At 45.9% G+C, this 22,704-nt stretch overlaps 2 protein-coding genes across 4 annotated transcripts; one reads left to right on the top strand and one right to left on the bottom strand.

The window, feature by feature from the left end:
• The first annotated feature begins 1,943 nt into the window (after positions 1-1,943).
• Positions 1,944-4,001, top strand: SPRYD4 (SPRY domain containing 4). Its single transcript, XM_059184935.1, has 2 exons — positions 1,944-2,099; positions 2,409-4,001. Exons 1-2 carry the CDS (start codon positions 2,015-2,017, stop codon positions 2,945-2,947), a joined length of 624 nt encoding a protein of 207 aa, XP_059040918.1. The 5' UTR covers positions 1,944-2,014; the 3' UTR covers positions 2,948-4,001.
• Positions 3,967-18,827, bottom strand: GLS2 (glutaminase 2). Of its 3 annotated transcripts, none has more exons than XM_059184914.1 (18): positions 18,391-18,827; positions 12,442-12,541; positions 11,878-11,999; positions 11,120-11,249; positions 10,508-10,587; positions 10,259-10,422; positions 9,985-10,043; positions 8,662-8,694; positions 8,318-8,376; positions 7,741-7,807; positions 7,538-7,588; positions 7,138-7,314; positions 6,312-6,443; positions 6,106-6,198; positions 5,877-5,938; positions 5,301-5,377; positions 4,798-4,861; positions 3,967-4,645 (listed from the first exon to the last, which is right to left on the bottom strand). In XM_059184914.1, the coding sequence occupies exons 1-18, from the start codon at positions 18,570-18,572 to the stop codon at positions 4,489-4,491; spliced, it is 1,809 nt and encodes a 602-aa protein (XP_059040897.1). In that variant the 5' UTR covers positions 18,573-18,827; the 3' UTR covers positions 3,967-4,488. The 3 variants fall into 3 exon arrangements, with proteins under 3 accessions (XP_059040897.1, XP_059040898.1, XP_059040899.1); XM_059184915.1 differs by lacking the exon at positions 18,391-18,827 and adding an exon at positions 18,145-18,382; XM_059184916.1 differs by lacking the exon at positions 18,391-18,827 and adding an exon at positions 18,004-18,026.
• Between the last annotated feature and the right edge of the window lie 3,877 nt (positions 18,828-22,704).

Below are 22,704 nucleotides of genomic sequence, written 5' to 3'. Positions count from 1 at the left end.
TCTCTCTGTCAAAAAAATAAATAAAATCTTTTTTAAAAGGGAATTAATTATTGTATATTAGCAACGAGGTAGGTAAATCATCTGAACACTGAAGGTGAGTTTATCGGGTGGATGGTCAGTGTGCAAAAGTGAAATAACAAAAGAGATGACAAGCAAGAAGCTATTTCCTGAACAGGAATAAAGTAATAGAGGTGTGTCTAACTGACAGTGTGAGGAATATGCAGTGATTGCTTTAGCTCTCGCATCTAGGATGGAACCTAAGGAGAAAAACTATAGAAACAGAACCCAGGAACTTTTCTCTCATTACTACCAAGATGCAAAGTATTGACAGAGCAGGACTTTTCTGAAGGAAATCTGTCCGCCATGCCTTTGCTCCTAGAATTAAGGGGAATAGAAACATCTCTTCTCACACATTAGGCAGGATGTAAAGGCTGGACCAGGCTGACCCCTGGCGGAGAATGAGCCAGCCACTGCACTCCAAGAATGTGGGTACAAAACTTTCTCCCTTCATCCTCATTCATGTATTAATTCAAAAACAACAGTACACTTACTCTGTGTTAAAGGTAATACTGAGGCCCTAGGGCACAGAGAACAAAGGATTTAATTCCCATTCCTAAGAATTCTTAAGAACCCATTTTAATCCCTATTTCCAAGAACTTAACAGGGTGGAGCGCCTGGGTGGCTCAGTAGGTTAAGCATCTGCTTTCAGCAGGGGTCATGATCCCTGAGTTCTGGGTTCTGATCCTGGATCAGGCTCCTTGCTTCTCTCTTTTCCTCTGACTGCCTGTCCCCTGCTTGTGCACTGTGTGTCAAATAAAAACAACAACAAACGAAAACACAACCACCCTAACAGGCAAGGGGCACCTACCTGGGTGGCTCAATGGTTAAGGGTCTGCCTTCCACTCAGGTCATAAAGGCAAGGTTCTGGGATTGAGCCCTGCATAGGGCTCCCTGCTCAGTAGGGAGTTGGCTTTTCCCTGCCTCTGCCTACTCCCCCAACATGCTCTCTCTACTCTCTATTTCTCTCAAATAAATAAATAAAATCTTAAAACAAAACAAAACACCAAATACATGGGTTATCTAGCTGCCTCTTTAAATGTTCCCTCTTAATGGGGAGAATGGGGAGTCCAGTTAGAAGGCCAGTGCAGTAATCCAGGGGAGAAATAATTTGATTGGGGTTCAAGGACAATCAGATATGTGAGATGAGGGAGACAAAGAAGTCAAGGACTTCCAGGTTTCTAGCCTGGGAAGCTGGTTGGTTATGGGTTGTACTTCACAGAAGTCAGGGAACCTAGGTAGAGGAGGAAGCTTGTTTAGGAAGACAAAAAGTAAGTTTTAGACATGTTAAATTGAGGTGACTAGCTAACTGGGGGCAGGGGGAGTGGGGGTCAGGAACATCCAGGTAGAAATATCTAATAGGTTGTTGAATATACAAATCTGCCAATGAGGAACGAAATATACAGTAGAGATTGAGTCCTTCTCCAACAACCCTTAAAATACAAAACCAACATTTACAGTACTTACATATTATTATTTATTAAAACAACCTGCCACTTCACCTAGGAATCGCTTTTTGTCAGGTTGTATTCTAGGTTATTCTCTCAATTTAATTTTTACCAAGGTCTAAAGGGTTATTATTTTTGTTTTACAAATGAAAACACTAAGGTTCGGAGAAGTTAAGTGATTTGCCCAAAGTCACATAGCGGAGCCGTGTTCGAATCCGATTATTGCTTAATTCTAAAATCTACTTTTGATCTCTTACTACTCCATCTTTTTAAAGGTCCTACTTGGTAAAAACGTGAGCAGCAAGCCCCTCAGCAAAAAACTAAACAAACTGTACCTACCAGGTCCTGACCTGAGCAGAATTCACTAAAATGGCTCCCCTACCGGGCGCTGGCTCTTTTACGTCATCATACTGCGCTGCGGCCACTCGCGCACCACGTCGGAAAGGAGCTGGCAGGCAGATGGCGAGGTCCCAGGCCAGGGGGCGTGCCCTAGTCATCCCTGGCGCAAGATGGCGCTGCCTTTTGCACGTTCGTTTTGCTCATGCCGCTGGGGAGCCAAACGGTTGGGGGTTGCCGCCGCCGAAGCCCGCAGAGGTAAGATTATTTCCTTTTACTCTCTTTTATCTCCAAAATGGTTACCGTTATTCCCGGGAGCTCCTTTGGTTCATTTCCCCTCCCCATCTGCGTTGGTCTTGGAGTCCAAACAGGGGGCACAATTTTTTTTTTTTTCTATCCCGAGGGGTCCGAAGGTCCATATTAAAGTGCCTCACTTTTGCCCGCGTGACATTCTCTTTCCCATGTACTCATGAACTCATGACTGCCTTTCAGATCGTAATGTGTATGTATCCCTAGTTGTGGGGTTCTAACTGCCGTCATCATCCAGTCTCTCTGCTCTGCTCACAGGCTTCAGCTTCAAACTGGACGAAAGAACGGCCCACAGCAGTCTAGCGCTCTTCAGAGGTGATACAGGTGTCAAATATGGCATAGTGGGATTGGAGCCCACCAAGTTGGCCCTGAATGTGGAGCGCTTCCGGGAGTGGGCTGTGGTGCTGGCAGACACAGCGGTCACCAGTGGCAGGCACTACTGGGAGGTGACAGTGAAGCGCTCCCACCAGTTCCGGATAGGAGTGGCAGATGTGGACATGTCCCGGGATAGTTGCATCGGTGTTGACGATCGTTCCTGGGTGTTCACCTATGCCCAGCGCAAGTGGCACACCATGTTGGCCAACGAAAAAGCCCCTGTTGAAGGCATCGGGCAGCCAGAGAAGGTGGGGCTGCTGCTGGAGTATGAGGCCCAGAAGCTGAGCCTGGTGGATGTGAGCAGGGTTGCTGTGGTTCACACGCTTCAGACAGATTTCCGAGGTCCAGTGGTACCTGCCTTTGCCCTTTGGGATGGAGAGCTGCTGACCCAGTCAGGGCTTGAGGTGCCTGAAGGCCTCTAGTATGTCCATTGCTGGAGTCCCTAATCATGCTCTCAATCATTCTCTGAAAGTGTCTGAAACCTTTTAATTTTGCCACCGCACAGTGTCTCATTTTGGAAATGCAGTGTTGGGTTCTCTGTGCAATATCTTAGTCTTCTTCCTCTCCCATACCCTGTGAAAACTGGGCATACAGCCACCCTTCCCCATCCCCAAATTACTGCTGATTTCCCAAGCTATCATGTGTGTACTTGGCCTGACTGGCTTCCTTTAGCTCCTCTGCTTCCTTGTACCCAGAGCTTTCTCAGACTGCATTCAGTCCTGGGGTGTTAGCTTTGAACTTTGAATTTATTCATCACTGTGATACCTCTGCCTCCTTTTGCCCCATATAATACCCCCCCCCCAACCTTGGGGCACTACAGGATCTCTCCAGAGTAAATCCTTTCTACCTCTGGCTGGAGGAGTGGTGCAGTCAGTGACTTGGACCTTTCTTTCTATAGCACATAGAGTCTGGGCTCTGGATCCCTCAGGAAGTGCTTCACTGTGTCTGAATGAAATAGGGCCCTCCTTCCCCAGTACCTCAGTGCCAGACTCTCAGCCCCACACAGCTGCAGCTGTCACCACCCAGAGTCCGTCTGCCTTAATCTGCACACCTCTGACATTTGGTCAATCTCTTAGAATCACTGGGCTAGTTACAACAGTGACCAAAGGAAATAAGATACTTTTGCCACAGTTGGAACTTCCAGAGGGAGGAGGGAGGCCTGAAGTCTTGCACAACCCATTTTGGGGCCTGCTTAGTCCCAAACCCTCATGTATTGCCACCTCTCCCTCCCCGCCCCCCCCACAACCTGACCTCTGGCAGGTGAATACAGTTAACCTACAGTAATATTTAGGGTTGAGGAAAACGTGGTGGGGTGAGTATATATGTGAAATAGGTATTCTCAGGCTCTGACCTTGCAGTTCCTTCTTATCCTCCTTTCTGATGGTGATGCGGCTGGATACCCCAAAGGGAGAGGGATAAGAACTGGGTTTAACAACAATAATAATTTGTGTAATTAAAGTTTATTTGAGCACAAAATACTTTCTCTGTCTATAAAATTAGCAGTAGCAGCAGTACTTTCAAGCCAAGGAGGGCAGACCTGTCCAGACTGTTAAAACCTGGTACATGGCTGTCCTACTTCCTCTTTGGACATATACCTGTGCATGGTGGCTAGGGCCCCTTTTCCAGAGTATCTCTGTCTCTCTCATGATGGTTTCTTTAGGGAAGGGAGAGGGGACCTGGGCGAAGACCTGGGATGATTCTGAGTGGGCCAAACCATTAGGCTGTACCTTGAAGAAGCTCATCGTCTCCATGGATTGCTGTACTGCATGTGTCCACCAAGGCACTTCTCTAGACTCTGTCTGTCAAGGGAATGGGGTATTTTCACTCTCACAGAAAGCGGTGGCCTAAGTCTTGGTCCCCACTGAAGCAGTGTGGCTGTCCATAGCATGTTTGGTGGTTATGGATTGAGTGTGTGGCCAGCTCATGCTTTTCTTCGAGCAGGGACCATGTGCATGTCCCAGGCTCACACCATGCTCTCTAAGTTCTCTTTGGACAGGGCTTCTGCCGCTGCCTCAGCCTGAGTCTCCGATGGTGTGTAGGAGTCCTGATAATCCTGAAGCAGCTTCACCACCTCTAGGTGGTTGAACTGCACAGCATCATCCAGGGGAATGTTGCCCCACCTAAAAGGAACCAAGATCGGGATCAGGGAAAGAAGACAGTGACAGTGCTCTGGTCACACTACATGACTGGGGTGGCTGGAGGGCACAGGGAGAGAAGCTGTGCCCAGACTCCACCCCCGCCCCTGCCACCTCCAATTTTAGCTTACTCTTACCTGTCCTTGACAAAAGGATTCACTTTGCAAGCTTCAATCAGGAACTTAACAACTTCAATATGTCCTAGGAATATGAGCAGAAGGAAAATGAGATGGTATAGATAAATCCTCAACCTTTTGGTGTTAGCCACATTAGACTTTGGCAGCTGAAGTCTGAACCAAGAGGGGTGGGGGAAAGGCCTCTTCCCATTGTGCTCCCTGTGGCAGCCAATAATAGTTGGCCTGAAGACTGCAGGGCATCTGGACAAAACTAGTTGCTGCCCCTGTAACCTTATGGGCATAGACAATAGGGAGTACTCTTCATAGAAAAGAAATGGTCTTGGGGTGCTTAGCAGGCTCAGTCGGTAGAGCATATGACTTTTAATCTCAGGATTGTGAGTTTGAGCCCCACACTGGGAGTAGAGTTTACTTTAAAAAAAAAAAAAGGTATAAAATATTTTTTAAAGAGAGAAAAAAAAAAGGATCTTAAGCTCTGGTTCCCCTTTTATTTAACCTTCAGATACCTTCAGCTGCAGCAACATGCAGGGCTGTGCGGGAGTCATAGTCTTTCTGTTCCATGTCCATGGCTGACAAGGCAAACCTGAGAGTAGTGGAAAGCAGCTGGAGTTACCCAAATTAGTCTAGAATCACTAGTGTCTTTTCTGAAGTGGGGATCCGACTAGATGGGTTCCAGAAAAAATAAAACAGGCTCACTAAGATCTGTAGACCCTGCATAATCATGTTCCATACCCAGATGAGACTGTTACTCCCAAATCAGACAGGGGTGTGATGCTTCCAGAAACATCACTGCCTACCCTTGGAAGGTGCCCAGCACATGTTTGTTGATGTTGGTGATCTACTTGAGGCAGGGTGCTTACTTCCCTCCTAGGACTCTGCTCTTAGCACCCAGATTAATCATAACATGGCTGCCATTATTTAAATTCGTATCACATGGCAGTCACTGTACTTAAAACAATCTCATTTAAATGCAGTCTGTATCCATTCTATCTGGCTCTAAAGCTGAAGCCTTTAACTATTTTGCGGTGTTGACTCCTAATGAGATCTCTGATCAGGAGTATTTTACTGTGTTTATTTGGTACCTTCGAAGGGCTGAGACATCTCCACTATAGGCAGCAAATAACAGGTTCACCACAGTCTTGTTCTGGAAAACAAATTCCCACCTGAGATTAACTGCGACTTTGGGCTCACCCATGCTCAGCTCTGTCCTGTGACCCTTCTCCAAAGATGCTTAGCCAAGGGTATTGCTAAACCACTAATGGAATGTTCTATTCTGAAATAGTCTTACAAGCCACCTGGGGTTTTCCTTACCCGAACTTCTCCCCCTTCACGCCGTGGGTCTAACTTTCGAGCACAGTGCCTCAGGTTGTCGTAGTTGTGGAAATTGAACAGAGACACCAGCTTCTAGAATTGTAAGCCAAAGAGATCGATTATTTACTCCCTGCACTCACTAGGAGCTCAAAATTTTTTCATTTACTCATTCAAAATCATTAAGATCTTCAGGCAAAATAACTCACCTGGCAGAAGCTGATGCCCCTATGGCTGTTCCCTAGCTTGTCCAAGGGAGGTGACAGACACATCATTCCCATGACATTGGGCACCACTAGGAGGATGGCTCCTGATACAGCTGACTTGGCCGGCAGGCCCACCTTGGAGATAAAATTGAGACTGAGGATAAGCTAGTGGTGCCCTCAAGTCTGGATTAATAAATTCGTCTATTCCAAATGACTGCACAGGCAAGGTCATGTCCACCTCAACCTCTTGGCTTGTTAATTAGCTTCTTACTCCTTACTCCTTACTTACTCCTTACTCCTCCCCTGTTCTATCTCCTTTAAACTCGTGGCTTCAGTAAGAAAATACTTGTTGAGTGTCTATGCTGTGCCTGATGCTGCCCTAGAACTAGGATAGTCTCTTGACTTCATGCTGGTGGTAGGAGATGGACGATCAAGAGACAAAAAGAATCACAGCTTATGAGATAACACAGGAGGAAAGAAGCAGAGTGCTGCAATAGAGAAAGCAGTCGGAGGGGGGCCTACTGGAGACAGGATGGTCAGCAGAGCCTCTCTGAGGAAGGGACCTCTACACCGAGGCCTAGAGGAGAAGTGCCAGGTACATGGAGGGTGGCAGAAGTGGGGTTCAGAAGCCACAACATCATGTATTAATGTGTTTGAGGAACTCGGTGTGTTTGACAGACTTGCCTAAGGACTCTCAGCCCAACTGCCAGACTAGGAGTTACGAAGGAGAGGCAGGAACAAGCTTCCAGCCTCTACCTTCAGAGACTCCATGGCCTTACTTCTTGGCTCCAGACTGGTAGCAAACGATGGCAGGGCTGGAAGCACTCACATGGAAGGCAAACTGGCCTGAGAAGTCATACATGCCGCAGGAGTGCATGAGGCTGAGGGTGTTGCGCACTGCTTCAGCACTCAGGACGCTCTCTCCTGTGATGGGGCAGATCCCGCCATTGGCCAAGGTGGCTGCCATGACACTGCCTGACTCACAGGTCACTTCCACTGAGCACAGCTGTAGAGACAAGGCAGAGGGGTGGGTGCAATGTGGACCATGAACACCATGTTCTTGGGCACAGAGCCACGTTTTTGGCCTCCTGATCTTTCAGAAAGTTCCCCTGGTGTTTCTGAAGGACACCAAAACCACTGGAGAGGACGCATCCCTCATGTGGGTCAGAGCAAGGATGGCGGACTGTCCTATTCCTTTGGCCCTGAGCTGAACAGCAGTGTGTGCTCACCTGGAAATAGAGGTCGAGGGCTGCCATCATGTCCACCCCCTTAGGAAAGCACTGTAAGGAAGAAGAAGGGAGAACATTTCTTTTCAGGCCATCAGCAAACCCTGTCACACTGCCAGGATCTCAATCGAAGTCCCCAAACCCATGTGCCCTTCCACCAGCTGCAGAATTCGCAGGGACTTTCTCTACCAGCCTCTCCCAGTTACCTTCTTTTCCTTTAGATAATAGCCGATGGCATAATTCCGATCGCCTGTTTCCTTCTCTGACTGGAATCTGAAGCAAACACCCAATTTAGTACTTGATGGTTGAGGGGTGAGTTTTAGGAGAAGGGGAAAAAATACCTTCCCTGAGAGAGACAGAACTAGATCACACGTGTCAAACTAAATCAGCCCCCAAATAAATCCTCACGGAAATCATGGAGAAAACTACTGACCCTGAGCAAGCACTGGACATAGCTTTACTGTTAAGTGTGAAAAAGAAACTCCCAACCCCCAAATTGTCTAGTCATCTAGTTTGGAGAAACTGATGAGGAGGTTTCTGGCTTGGAGAGGCTTGGCAAGAAGGGCTTGGGAATAAACCCTCACACTGCCTCTCTAAATACTAAAGAGAAATGGAAGAAATTATTTTACAAGATAAACCAATATCAATGAATTGGCTCAGAGGAAGCTGGGTAGCCAAAATTCTCCTGGATTTCTTCCTCTTAAGATTCTATCATCCCCCTTCTCTATGGCAAGTGCACATATCCCACAATGTATTCGGCCAATCCCGCAAACGGGGCCTTACGTGGCATTGCTGAAACCCATGTATTCGTTCCCAGCCATTTTGTTCAGATACTGCAGCACCTGAAAGAGGAAAGGGGGCATGAAAGGCATCACATGGGTGAGGACCCCTACTGAACACATACTAGCCTGATGAAGCCTTCTGAATTTCTAAGTCATTATCCCAGCAGAGACTCAGGAGTCTTTCCCCTCTGAGGCCATAGATTCCCACGCCTCTGGAAATAAGGCTTCTAGTAGTATGGGCTGGTGCACTATCAGAGTGGAGTCAGAGCTGAGCACTGGGGTAGGTGGAGGGGACAACATGCTATGGAGAAAAGCAGCCAGGAGCTGAGTAGCAAGGGAACTTACAAAATCAAACTTCTCTGCTTTGTTACAGTCCATCTGCAGAGAGAGGGAGAGAGAAAGAGAGATCGAGATCGAGAGATCAATCAGCATTCCAAGCCTAGGATGCCAGGGGAGTGTCAGGAGGACTTAGTGGAGTTTAATTGCCACTGGGAATATTTTACATTTTACAATGATGATTTTTTTTTTTACGACTGATATATATATGGAGGGGTATGCCTACATATCTAGTGATCTTAAAAACCAAACCATTTAGATTTTATTATCAAGTAATGAGTACAGATAACTTCAGCCCATCCATGAGTCTCACCCATCTGAGTCTCACTTCCAATTCCATTCTCAATCCCAGGCCTCATCCCTGCCTCTCACTTCCATTGTCCTGAGTCCAGTCCTGTCCTCAAGTCCCACTCCAATTCTGATCCCCATCCCCATCCCTTACAGCCCAGGCTGGCACCGTACTTTAAGATATCCCTGACTCCCATTGCTATCTCCAATGGGATTAACAGGAATGGGATAAGAGGTGTGTTGCACAGAATATTGTTATATAGATTATATTGATAACCAAAATAAAGCTGAAGATCTTAGCTAAGAGTCAGGTCCAATAAGGCCTACTTCAATGGGAATAGGATGAGGCAGGTGCGGGTTATAGGGCTGCAGGCAGAGGTAACCCAGGGCAAGGGAGAGCTTGAGCCTGGTCTCCCACCCCACCCCCACCACACCCTGTTGCTTCCTACACATGTCAACTATAGTGTCAACACCATAGGGACACTGACACCTGAGTCCCTGGGGGGAGGGTTCCTAACACCACCTTCCTCAGGAGGGGCTGTGATTGGCTCTGGAATGTTGCTGCCCACGCTGTTCTCAGGTTCTTGCTCAAGCCCTGGGAGACCTACAGCTGACAGGCCAGCCTGATGCCCTTGCTCAAGGCCAACTCACAGTTTCAGGTGACGTGAATAGCTGCCCTGGCCTGGCCATTCACCCTTCTTTTTGTGTCCCTCACCCAGAAGTGGCCAATCAGTGCCCAGTAGTGCTGTCCTCCCCCTGTATCTGGCATGTGGCCCTTGGTCCTAGGCAGGGGTCAAGACCTGCTCACTTCTCTAAGGGCCAGGAAGCTCTGGGCTCCAGACTCATGGGTGAGGGCAGAGGTATAGTTCCTTTTACTAACATCTTCAATATATGTGGTCGTTGCTGTGCCCTCACTGCCACCTGGAGACCCTCAAAGGAATCAAAGACCCAGTAATCCCCCTGAAGAGCTGGGCAGATATGAGGAATATAGAAACAAGGGGATTTAGAGAACAGTACCTTCCAGAAGGCTAGGATGGCACTGACCTTGATCAGGGAGCTCACGACAATGGCACCAGCATTGACCATGGGGTTATGGGGGATTCCTGGGGAAATACAAACCACCCAGTCTTATTAGCCACTGTGCAAAGCCTCCTTTACAGCCTGCCCACTCTGCAGGCTAGACAAATCTTTCTTTGCTGGGGAGGATAAAATGACAGAACTGACCAGGAAGGTCAGGGAAACAAATAGGGCTGCAGGGGTAGGTGGGAATAAGAAGGGGGACACCTATGAGTCTGACCTGAGCTCTGGTGGCACTCACCTTCCTCATTGAGAGAGAGCTTGTTGTAGCGTAGGCCACTGGGCTCCTTGCCCACAAACTTGTGCACGTAGTCAGTGCCGAGGGTGCTGATGGAAATGGCATAGGTGAGGGGCTTCACACAGGACTGCAGGCAGAAGGGAATCTTTGTGTGGCCCACGGAGTGCCTGCAGCAGACAGGTGCCGTGAAAAGGATCAGCCTATGTTCTGCACCTGTGCCCTGCCTCCCCATCCTCTCACCAGGCATCTCACCGCTGACCATCCACAGTGCACAGGGAGACACCCCACAGGTCCGGGTTAGACTTGGCCAGCTGGGGAATATAGGCTGCCACCTGGGCGTGAGTGGGGAGAGAAAACAGAATGGGGATATGGATGTAGAGAGGGGAACAGAGCTGAGGTTCAGGGTCAGGAAACTCTTTTAGATAAAAGTGAGAATTCTGTCTTCTGCAGGGCAACAGGGTTCCCTCCTGCCTGTTGTTCCCAGGGACACCCAAGTCTTAAGTCTAAGAAGGCTTTATCTTTCTGTAGCCTTATCCCGATAGAGATGGCAGTAAAGCCTACAGAAGGTAAAAAGTAGAGAATTTTGGGGTCAGCTTCCCTTTTTGGGTCTTGGGCTTAATTACCCTACAGGTCTCCTTCAAAGTTCTATTGAATCCTTCATGCCAGTTGTCCCCTTTGGAACTTTGGCTTCCCTCCTCTGCTCTAGAAATCACATGTATAGAAATACATAAAACCCTTGTCCCCATTTTTAGAGATTCTGCTTCTCATCTCTCAATCATGGATTCCCAGCCCCCGGAAATTTCCAAGAAGCAAGGCATATCTGGCCCAGAACCCTTGTCCCGCCCTTAGTCCCCTGGCCCTCACTTTGCCTCCAGTGAGCTCTTTGGCATCTTCAAAGATGCGATCCACATGGCTCGTGAACTCCTCAAAATCAGGAATGACAAACTTCCTTCGGAATGCCTGGGTCAGGAGCACAATGTTGCTGCTCACACACCTGGATCCCAGACACGATGGGGTTAGGGGGCTGGAGAGATGCAGCTGCGACTCACTCCAGAGCCAGGGAAGTCAGGAATAAGGAGAGTGTGAGTGGTCATTAGGTTTGGGACCAACAGCTGTTATATGACCTTTGGCACATTATTTTATCTTTCTGGGTCTCAAGTTTCTTTTGCCCCTAAAATGAGGGGTGGCAATGATGTGGAAAGATAGCCCAAGACACAGTGTCTTAGGATATGAGAAAAAAAAATAAGTACTCAAATAATATGTACAGTGGGTCACCTTAATATTTTTAAAAATTCCTAAATCATATAAGTATATTTACATATATTCCTATATGTACATAAATGCATAGGACATTATCTATAAGATACCCACTAATCTGTCAACAATGCTTCCTTCCAGGAAAAGGGACTGGGTTGGGGAGACAGGGAAGGGAGAACATGTATCTCTATGTTGTTTGCACTTTTAATAATGAGTATGTGAACATTCATATGTTACTTGTATAATAAATAAGTAATACATTGAGGAGTTGGACTTGATCCAGTCCCCAGGAGCCCTCCCTGCTGTCATAGTCTATGTCCACAGAACAGTTCTGAGAATGGTGCCCTTGACTGTGGGGCCCTCACTTTTGGAAGAGATCTCGGTCCAAGAGGCCACCACTGCTGGACTCTCGAACCATGCGACGCATCTGGCTCATGCAGTCCCGGAGCCGGGGATCTGATGTCTGCAGTCCAGTGGCCTTCAGTGCCTTTAGGGGAAAGAATAAGCCTGGTAAGGTCAACTACAAGGACAGTAATGCAATCCTAACCTTCTTTCCCAATGGATAACAATTAGCTCAACCCCAACTACTACGACAAGTGGACCAAATGGGTTTGCAGACTAAGAAAGAAGGAAAGGTGCAGGGTTGAAGGCTGATAAGAGTTTCCTGCCCTTTTTCATCAAGGCAGCTGGTTTCTGAACCCCTTGGGTCAAAGTTTCAAACTAAGAATATGGATTGAGTCCGAGGGTTTAATCTTTCCAGCCTGGAGCAGAGATGGGATTGCCTTATAAGCCTTGATATCTACTGCCATCTCCTACTTTTCACCCTCATGAGGCAATGTGTTAGCTGCCCTACACTTCCTGTCCTCCTTTTCCTGCTTTGCAGAGATCCTGCGGGCTCAGCATTCTGAGAAGATAAGAGAGGAACTTACGGTAGTGAACTTGTGGATAGGGATTCGTTCCTGTCCTTCAGCAATAGTGTAGAAGAGCAGATCACCCAGGCGGGATAGCATGCCACTCTCTGATGAGTCACTGTTCGGGGGCAGAGATAGGAAAGGAGGAGAGGAACATGAGAACTCTCTGCTTATCCTCCTCGAACATGGCCTTATAAATAGGTAGGTGTCCTAGGGACACCAAAGTGGTTCAGTCGGTTAAGCGTCTGCCTTCCTTCAGCTCAGGTCATGATCATAGGGTCCTGGGATTGGGGGAGGGGGGGGGTCCCTGCTCAGCGGGGAGCCTGCTTCTTCCTCTGCCCCTCCCCCTTGTGCTCACTCTCTCACTTGCTCTGTCTGAAATAAATAAAATCTTTAAAATAAATAAATACATAAACAAACAAACAAACAAATAGGTAAGTGTCCTCACTCTACCTCACTCAACCCTCCTGCCTGAATCATTTGATCTCTCCCTATACTTCCAGCTTTCACATCTTTCCTGGGAGGTCTTAAATCTTACTCTCTAGCTTTCTTTTGTTTCTAACTTTCAGACCTTTATTTCTAGCTGCCTTCTAGACACTTCCATTTCTAGATGTCCTATAGGCACTGCCAACTCAAAATGTCCAAACTTGATGTTATCTCACCTCCCTCCCTCTGCTCCTCTTCCTGTGCTCCCCATTTGGGTTAATAGTGGTATCACACACCCTGGTGCCAAGCTGGAAACTTGAAATCATTTGGAGAGTTCCCATACCTTACATCCACGTTCAGTTGGTACCCCACATTATGGTGACCACCATAATGTCTCTCAAATCCACCCTCTTTTCTTCTCCTATGCCAGCATGGTATAGTAGAAAGAACCGAATTTGCCCCTTAGAAGCTGTGTGACCTTAATAGGGTTAGTAAGTCAGATTATTTAATCTTGCTGAACCTCCTTCCTCATCTGTAAAATAAGGGTAACAATGTCTACTTCACATGGGTGAAGTAGGCTTAATTAACATACCATTTTGCGAAAAAGTCTTTCACAAAGTAAATGCTCAGTAAACCATGTCTCTTTATTAGCAGTCCACATTGTCTATTCCCTAACTGTTACTACACTCCCTTGACTTCCAACCCATCTTCCACCATGTGCCAGTTCTTTCTAAAACTCAAATATCAGAGTGCCTGGGTGGCTCAGAGGGTTAAAGCCTCTGCTTTCAGCTCGGGTCGTGATCCCAGGGTCCTGCGATTGAGCCCCTCATCGGGCTCTCTGCTCAGCAGGGAGCCTGTTTCCCTTCCTCTCTCTCTGCCTGCTTCTCTGCCTACTTGTGAACTCTGTCAAATAAATAAATAAAATCTTTAAAAAAAAAACAACTCAAATATAATTTCTCTACTCAAAAACCTTTGATAGTTCCCCAGTGTCTACAAAATAAGTTCTTATTTCTTGGTTTGGCACTCAAGGCTCTTTAAAACCTGCCAACAGGGGCACCTGGGTGGCTCATTTGGGTAAGCATCGGACTCTTGGTTTTGGCTCAGGTCGTGATCTCATGAGTTATGAGCCCTGAGTTGGGCTCCGTGCTTGGTGGGGAATTTTCCAGAAGAGTCTCTCCCTCTGCCTCTCCACCACATGCACACACTCTCTCTCAAATAAATAACTCTTAAAAACAAACAAACAAACAAAAACAAACCAGGCCTGCCAACCTTCCTTTCCTATTCTCCACCATGCCCTGACACTCCAGTTATGCCAGATAATAGGTAGGTGTCCAAATGGGCCAGGCATTGTCAGCGTTCCTGGCCTTTGCTTATGCTGCAACTTCTGTATGAAATGACCTTTTTCTCCTTCACTTGGGACAGTCCTGCTCATCCTTCAAGGTCCAGACAAATATACTAATTCCGTAAAGACTTCCTCAAACCTCCCAATATTGTTTATACTGCTGGTATGACACAACCCACCATCTTATTGACAGAAGGATCTCCCTTGCTCCACTGTTAGGTCTTTGTGATTTTTTTTTTTAAGACACTACATTCATTATTTTTCTAAATTAGAAGTGCATTGCAAAATCCAAACAGATGATATTTTGGATTATAGATTAAATTCAGAAAAGATGTAAAAATTTCCCTTTTTTTAAAAGATTTTATTTTTAAATAACCTCTGCACTCAATGTGGGGCTCAAACTCGTGATATGGAGATCAAGAGTTGCATGCTCCACTGACTGAGCCAGCCAGGTGCCCCAAGATGTAAAAATTTCTTTTTCTTTTTTTTTAAGATATAAAGATTTCTAATTCCAATTCTCCCAATTTTTTTTAAGGCTTTATTTTCCACACCCCCACCCATTTTGCCCATTCTCCCACCCCTCCCTCTTCATACATCTTTATCTCTCTCTCTATATATATATCTATATAGATCTAAATATATATCTATATAGATCTAAATATATATCTATATAGGTTTATATAGATATACATCCCTCTATAAATTTTTGCCTTCCTAACATTGAGCAAAGTCCCTAACACATAGTGGGTCTTCAATAGAGAATTACCAATTTACATTTCTAGGAAGCTTCCTGTTTCCCCAAATCTCTCTTTTGCTGGCTTATAGTGCTTAAAATTTCAGGTACTGAAGACTTCTTGGTTTTCATGAATTCCGCTACTAATATGCCAACAGATTTAGAGGAAATATTTTTTCAGATCATTCCAAACATGACAGGTAATTGAAATTAAGATCCTTTAAAACTCTTTGACCCAACAATTTGACTCTGGGTATTTATCCTGTAAGTGTATACTTACACACCTGCAAAGTAACATATTCACATTTATTGTATTGTTAGTAATAGTTAAGACTGGAAATGACCTAAATGTGCATCAACAGGGAACTAGCTAGGTAAATTATGGTATATTCATGTAATGACATATTATGCAGTATAAAAAAATGAAATGAGAGAGTTCCTTAAGTACTGATATGGAATGTTATCTAAGATGTCATATTGCTGCACATCAGGCTCCCTCCTCCAGGCTGTGTTCTCTCTCTCGCTGTTTCTCTCTGTCAAATAAATAAAATCTTTAAAAAAAAATAAGATGTCATTTTAACTCAAATAAGCAAGCTGTAGAACCATGTTCATAGTATGGTACCATTTATGTTAAAAGAAAAAAAGATATACTTCCCTCTTCAGGCACAAAATATTTCTAGAAGGATATATAAGAAACCTATTTAAAAAAAGAAAGAAAGAAAATTTTAAGTCTGATTTACCTTCCTCTAGGGTGATGAAGCAGGTGCTGGGCAAAAGGAGTAGGAGGGATATTGTCCACTACATATCTTTTTGCGTATTTTGAATTTTGAACCATATGAATATGTATACAGTATTTATTGAATATGGTATATATGAATATGGACATACTATCTATTAAAACAATGCATTAGAAAATAACAAGTCTCTCAAGAAACTTGGCATAGACGATGCATGTACATATTTAGGGCCAGGAGAATACCAGGAGAGGGGCATTTCTTTTTCTGAGGAAATCCAGTTGTCACACGAGGCCAGTGACTTTAGGGAGGACAGGATCCATGCAATGATAGAAGAAGGGTGAAAAAGCTATCTGAGGAATAAGTCAAGAAGGCTTTAGGGCAGGCCTCTCTGTGTCTGGAAGCTGAAGGAAGACAGGAAATTATGCCACACCACTAAGGTATCACAAGCCTTAAGTAAACTGCATACCCTTTGGCTCAAATATGGATTGATCTATAATATAATATGGGGGGGGACAAGGTGCAGGACAATGTGTACAGCATGATGAACAGAAAATAATATCAACATGTATTTGCTGATATATGCATAAAATATCTCTAAAAGGTTATACAAGATACTGATGACAGTTGTCCCTGGGAAGCAAAATCTCCTAGGAATTTACTCTAAGAAATAATTGAGTAGATGCACAAGAATTTGCAGGAACCAGACTGAAAATTGATTACATAAATTATGATGCCTCATATAATATAATCTCGAAATGGTTAAATAGCCACCATTAAAATGATGATATCACACATACATATTCAATATTAAAAACTGCTTGTAGCTATTGGGTGGCTCAGTTGTTAAGCATCTGCCCTCGGCTCATATCCTGGGATCAAGCCCCACATCAGGCTCCCTGCTCAGTGGGGTGCCCACTTCTCCCTCTCCAGCTCCCCCGTTTAAAAAAAGCTCTCCCTCTTTAAAAAAAAAAAAAAAAAAAGCTGTTCGTAAATGAAAAAGATAGGTTACCAAAAATATGAATACTATGATCCTATTTGTGTTAAATTTTATATATACATATATAAGGTATATATGGATATATAGTGGGTTACCTCTATTATTGGGGTCCTTTATTTTCTTGATACTCTATCTTGTTTTTCTTTTATAACAAAAAATAAGAAAGCTAAATATTAAAAAACAAACAAGAACCCGAATAACAGGGCATTTTCTCTTTTCTCCTTTCCTTTCCCCCTCAAACACAAGAACCCCTCCCCATCATGGTATCACACTCCCAGAGCCCATGCCCTCCCAGTCCTTTCAACTCCTTCTGCCCAAGAGAACACCAGATCAAGGCCCTTACCACGAATTCCCTGGGAGCACAGAGAGTCAGAGGCAGGAGGATCAAGGTTCCCCAGAACATGTCTATCACCTGATTCCACTGGACAAGGAAGAGTGTGTGGAAGGAATCAGGGATACCCCTCGCTCCCCATCTCGCAGAAGGTTTTAAGGTGAGGGAGGTTAAGGCATTGCGCTATCCCACCATTTCTCCCATGGTGATTACTTGGGAAAAGTTGGAATAGAGAGTGGAATGGAAGAGAGAGGGCTAATTTTTGAAAGTTCAATGTTCCACATTTCCTTGAGAAGAGGCACGTATAGCCTAAAAATTAATAAGTAAATCATACCTTACTGGTCTGTTACCTGTCAGGACAGAGGCTCCAGTGGTGGTGAGACAGTCAGTGCTGTGTCTGTCTGGCTACTTTAATTATGATGTACATGTCTTTCTGAATGTCATCAGTACATGTCAATGACAGGGAGATGGTCCATTTTTTGTTCCTGCTATAACAGAGCAAGAGCTACTTGGGCAGTGTCTACGTTGGCTTCTGGAAAGGACAAAATTTCCTTCTCAGCTCTGTCTGCATTTCGGAGAAAAGAGGCTCAGCCACCAAGTGTTCCTGGGTGGTGGAGAGAGGTGCAGCCTCTGGGGCAGAATAATAGCCCAAGGGAAGCAAACCTTTTATTATTATGATTTCTTTGTAAGAGAACCTTTTAAATCGGGGAGCCTGAGCTGCACAAACAACGGCTCTGACTGGGTCTGATTTGAGAAATCTGCATCTTGCGATTTTTTCCCTATTACGACTTTCCTCATTCAACAGCCAATTGGAAACTACCCTTATTCTACAGATTTGAGGGCCCTGACAACGCACACATCCAACACATAAGCAAACGACACACGCACATACCTGCGCACTAATAATACACGCGCATCACACATTACACGCCGAGGACATGCCGAACACAGACACACCATATAGCTGGACAGACCCAAGTACACCAAGACACGAGACGGGAGGCTGTTCCATACCCACTCATCCCCTAAAATACATCCGTGGACCTAGGAAGAGAGAGGGAGGGTGAGGATGCGCGGTGCGCACACGGCCCTGCACTCAGACACGTGCACCAAGCAACACTCCGCGCCCATCTGCGTTCCCAGTTAAGTACGCACCTTGGACAGGCACCATCCCGAGGACCGACCTGCCCAAACGCCCTCCCGGGCGGACGGCGTGTTACCGCCCGAGCGCGGCGGACCCAAAGCCCCAAATCTAAAGGAAAAGGCATCGCAGGCTAGTGAGCGAGGAGAAGAGAGGGGAGATGATATGCGCTCTCGGGGTAAAGGGACTCGGGAACTGGCGACAATGTCAGTGGGAGTAGCGAGCGAGCCTGTCCCCTGCCCCTGTCCCGCAAGCCTTACTGATCCTGGCGCTGCGGCTGGTGGCTGTGCGGCGTCTCTCTGCCCAGCGCCGCGGCCTCACTGAGGTGGTGCCGGACACCCCCGCCAAGGAGAGGGCTCCGGCTCAGGTGACCCCAGCCTCCCAGCCAGCAGTGACTGCCGGCCCCGCTCAGCGCATTCTGCAGAGCCCTCATAGAGCGCATCCCCCCAGCGTGTCTCTCGCTCGGCCGGAGCGCCCGAGGAGTCTGAGCGCTGGTTGGAGGGAGGGCCGGAGGAATCGCGAACGCCGCAAGGTGGGGGGAGCTGGGTGTTGGAGTGCGGAGCCTAGGATGTGGAGAGGAGGGGTGGGGAGGGGCCCAGTGGGTGGGGTCCCGGAGCAGGGGGAGGGGCCGGTCCCTAAGTGTCTCGGACCATTGCGAAATGCACTCACGCGCCCCTATACAGGGGATGGGCGAGCAGTGGATAGGAGAGAAAATGGGGGTGGAGGGGCGTTTAGTGGGTGGTTAAAAAAGGGCGGTGCCCGAAGGTGGGATGGACAACGTCCAGATCCAATCATCGTGGAAGCAAAGACCTTGGGGGCGGAGAAAAGAGGAGGCTACCCAATGAGAGCAAGGCGGTGGGCCATCCGCGAAAGCTCCGTGAATTCCTTGGTACCCGGGCACCTTGCGGCGGCCTTGCGTGCGGACGTTGAGGGCGGGAAAGCCGAGGGTTGGGGCTTTGCGAAGCCAGGCGAGCTCCCGGAGGACGCGGCGGCGTTAGAACGATGGCGCTCTCGGAGAGAGCGGGGAGGAGTACCTGTCTACACTTGGATAAGAATGAGCCCTTTTCAAGAGGCCGCTTAGTGACCTTCAGCATTCGAAGGCCAGACCCGACCACAGTAACCCGCTGCGTCGAGCGGCATGGAGGTCAAATGAACGCCTCGTCTCCGGCACGCGGCATTGGTGAGTGAGGATTCTGATGGCCTGGCCGCAAAATAGCCCGACCAGAAACAGCCCCGGGCACTTCAGGGAGGGCCTGAGCTGGATGAAAAGGTCATCCTGATGGTTACTAGGTTGCCTGGGTTCTCATTTCAACTCTGACAGTCATTTGGCGCCTGTTTAGGACTTGCATGTTCTTGACTGGGCCCTTAACACATTTTATAAACCTTTACGTGCTCCCAAGATTTTAGGTATTTTTTTTTTTTAAGATTTTATTTATTTATTTGACAGAGAGATCACAAGTAGGCAGAGAGAGAGGAGGAAGCAGGCTCCCTGCTGAGCAGAGAGTCCGATGCGGGACTCGATCCCAGGACCCTGAGATCATGACCTGAGCCGAAGGCAGAGGCTTAACCCACTGAGCCACCCAGGCGCCCGATTTTAGGTATTTTAATTGCTTGCCCCTGTATTCCTTACAGAAAAGAGGTGATCTAGAAAAAGAAATTTGGAAAACTAAGGAAATTTATCATTTGCAACTAGAAAAACATTCATCTGTGGTTTCGCAGTGCTTAACACAGCATCTGTGTGTAATAGAAACTCTGTAAATATTAGCTACCATCTAGTGTTTATGGTGGATTTTATATGGTCTATCACTCCCACTTACCAGAGACTTCAGAATAGTTACAGTTAGTCCCATTTAGAAGATGAGGAAACTAAGACTCAGAACTAGGACTTATTTGAACAAGGTAACCCAGTTGTAATTTAATATCAGAGATATCATTGTAATTTAGTATCAGTCAGGAATCAGACTCAGGTAAGTCTCTGACTATAAGGCTTTCTTTGTCATGAAGCTCTTCCCAAAATTAACCCATTGAATTGGATTATCCCAGGAAATGATCCTATCCCTAAAGGAAGGGTTTTATGTGAGAAACATTATGGTAAGGTACTGGGAGTTGTCTAGAGGCTGTATCACAAACCCTTTTCTTAAAAAAAAAAAAATTTTTTTTTAAGGGACCCCTGGGTGGCTGAGGTGGTTAAGTAACTGCCTTTGGCTGGGGTCATGCTCCTGGGGTCCTGGTATCAAGCCCCATGTCGGGCTCTTTGCTCAGCAGGGAGCCAGCTTCTCCCTGGCCATCTACCTGCTGCTCTGCCTGTTTGTGCTCTCTCTGTCAAATAAATAAATAAAATTTTTAAAAATTTGTAATTTCTCCATCTAACGTGGGGCTCGAATTTACAACCCTGAGATCAAGGTTGCACACTACCTTCACTTTTTATTTAGGGATTAAAATGAGCATCAAGGGCATTTGGGAGAATAAATATCAAAACCATTTTCTGGTGTGTTTTGTAGAAAGGCAATTCTCCTTTGCTTTGGTTAGGGATGGAGGGTTTTTTTTGGGTTTGAAACCAGATAGAGTGACCTTTCTTTTGTTTGTTTTTCCCTCTGGCGGTCATACCATATCTGCCCTATCTTCTATTGGGACTCTCTCTAACTCAGGAACTCTAACTTGCTCTCAGCTGCTTCCTGCTTGGCTTTGCCCATGACTTTAAGAATGTTCTGGTAGGGGCACCTGGGTGGCTCAGTTGGTTAAACGTCTGCCTTCTGCTCAGGTCATGATCCCAGGGTCCTGGGATGGAGCAGGAGTTCCGGCTTCTTGCTCAGCAGGATGTCTGTTTCTCCCTCTCCCTTTTCCCTCCAACACTTGCTTGTGCTCCCACTCCCTCAATAAATAAATATTTTTTTTTTTTAAAAGAGAGTTCTGGTAGTATAAACTCAAGCCAGCATTAGTTTTTCCAAATATAATAAAGCTAATCTTATCCTTTTCTCACAGGAATGTAATTTCTCTGAAGCGTTTTAAGCTATCAAGAAAGCGATACCATATGTTAGTATTTCTGAACATTACCTAGAAGTTATTTGCTTCCTTTTATTTCCTCCCCCTGCTTTTATGAATTAGCCTTTTTTTTTTTTTTTTAAAGATTTTATTTATTTATTTGACAGAGAGAGATCACAAGTAGATGGAGAGGCAGGCAGAGAGAGAGAGAGAGAGAAGCAGGCTCCCTGCTGAGCAGAGAGTCAGATGCGGGACTCGATCCCAGGACCCTGAGATCACGACCCGAGCCGAAGGCAGCGGCTCAACCCACTGAGCCACCCAGGCGCCCCAATTAGCCTTAATTATAGTCAGTAATGAGGTCCTCAATCTTCTTCCCAGTTCTCTCTGACTAGAGGAACATGTTGAGCAGTGAAGTAAATCTACCTGTAGAAGGGGAGGTTCTTAGCATAGAGAACTAGCTTCCAGCTGCCCTTTGACCTTTGGTGTGATTCTTCTTCCACTACAGTATTGTTAGATTTACATGAGGATGGAGCATGAACTAGTGACTTGGGACACCCAAAATACTGTGTAAAGTATAAAATATTCAAGAAGAACAAGTTTGTCATTCCAGGTGGTTAAAGCTTGGTAGTGTCAGATCCTTTTTTTGTTCTTGATTTGAAAAAGACCCATCTAGTTAAATCTGTGCAAAAGTATTAGCCAACTGTGACATGACCAGCTAGAAATGAGGCTTTCGATAATATGAAAGAAATCCTCTGTCATGTCTAATAGGTTTTTAGGTCAGTCCCTGGTTCTGCCAGAGTTTTGTGGTGTATGGGGAAGGATTGGTCTTTTTTTTTTTTTTAAAGATTTTATTTATTTATTTGCTAGAGATCACAAGTAGGCAGAGAGGCAGGCAGAGAAAGAGGGGGAAGCAGGCTCCCCGCTGAGTGGAGAGCCCGATGCGGGGCTCGATCCCAGGACCCTGAGATCATGACCTAAGCCGAAGGCAGAGACTTTAACCCACTGAGCCACTCAGGCGCCCCGGGAGGATTGGTCTTAATGATTTTGAACCTAAATCAGAAAAGCTAAATCCTCTGTGGTACAATATTGGAAACTTGGTTTGTGTTTGGGGAATGTGTTTGTTATGATTTAGAGATTCTCATTCGTTCTACTCTTTAGATTGTAGCTAGGTTATTAATTAGTGCAAATGAAAGATTTCAAATAAATTTTTTTTTCATAAATCTTTGTCCTGCTAATGTTATTATTGGTGCACATGCCTTCCTGCTTTAGTTTTTCCATTTGCAAAAGATAATCTGGTTAAATATTATATTTTGTATATATAACATATGTATGTATATATATAATATATATAATATATATAAAATAATACTGGTTAAAATATAAGTCCTGGGGGCTCTAACATCATCTTCCATTCATTCAGTGAGTATTTATTCATTGGCCTATCGTGTGCTGGCCTGGAGCCAGGGAATCCAGACGTAAAGCAAAAATAAACAAAACCATTTTCTGACTATTGAAAGAAATGAGAAAGCAGTGCTTGGGATACCTGGGTGGCTCAGTCAGTTGAGGGTCCGACTCTAGATTTTGGCTCAGGT

The sequence above is a fragment of the Mustela lutreola genome, chromosome 8 (genome assembly GCF_030435805.1).
Source record: "Mustela lutreola isolate mMusLut2 chromosome 8, mMusLut2.pri, whole genome shotgun sequence".
NCBI classification, from domain to species: domain Eukaryota; kingdom Metazoa; phylum Chordata; class Mammalia; order Carnivora; family Mustelidae; genus Mustela; species Mustela lutreola.
Note: the sequence above shows the minus strand (reverse complement) of the source record. Positions and strands in the feature narration are given on the sequence as shown.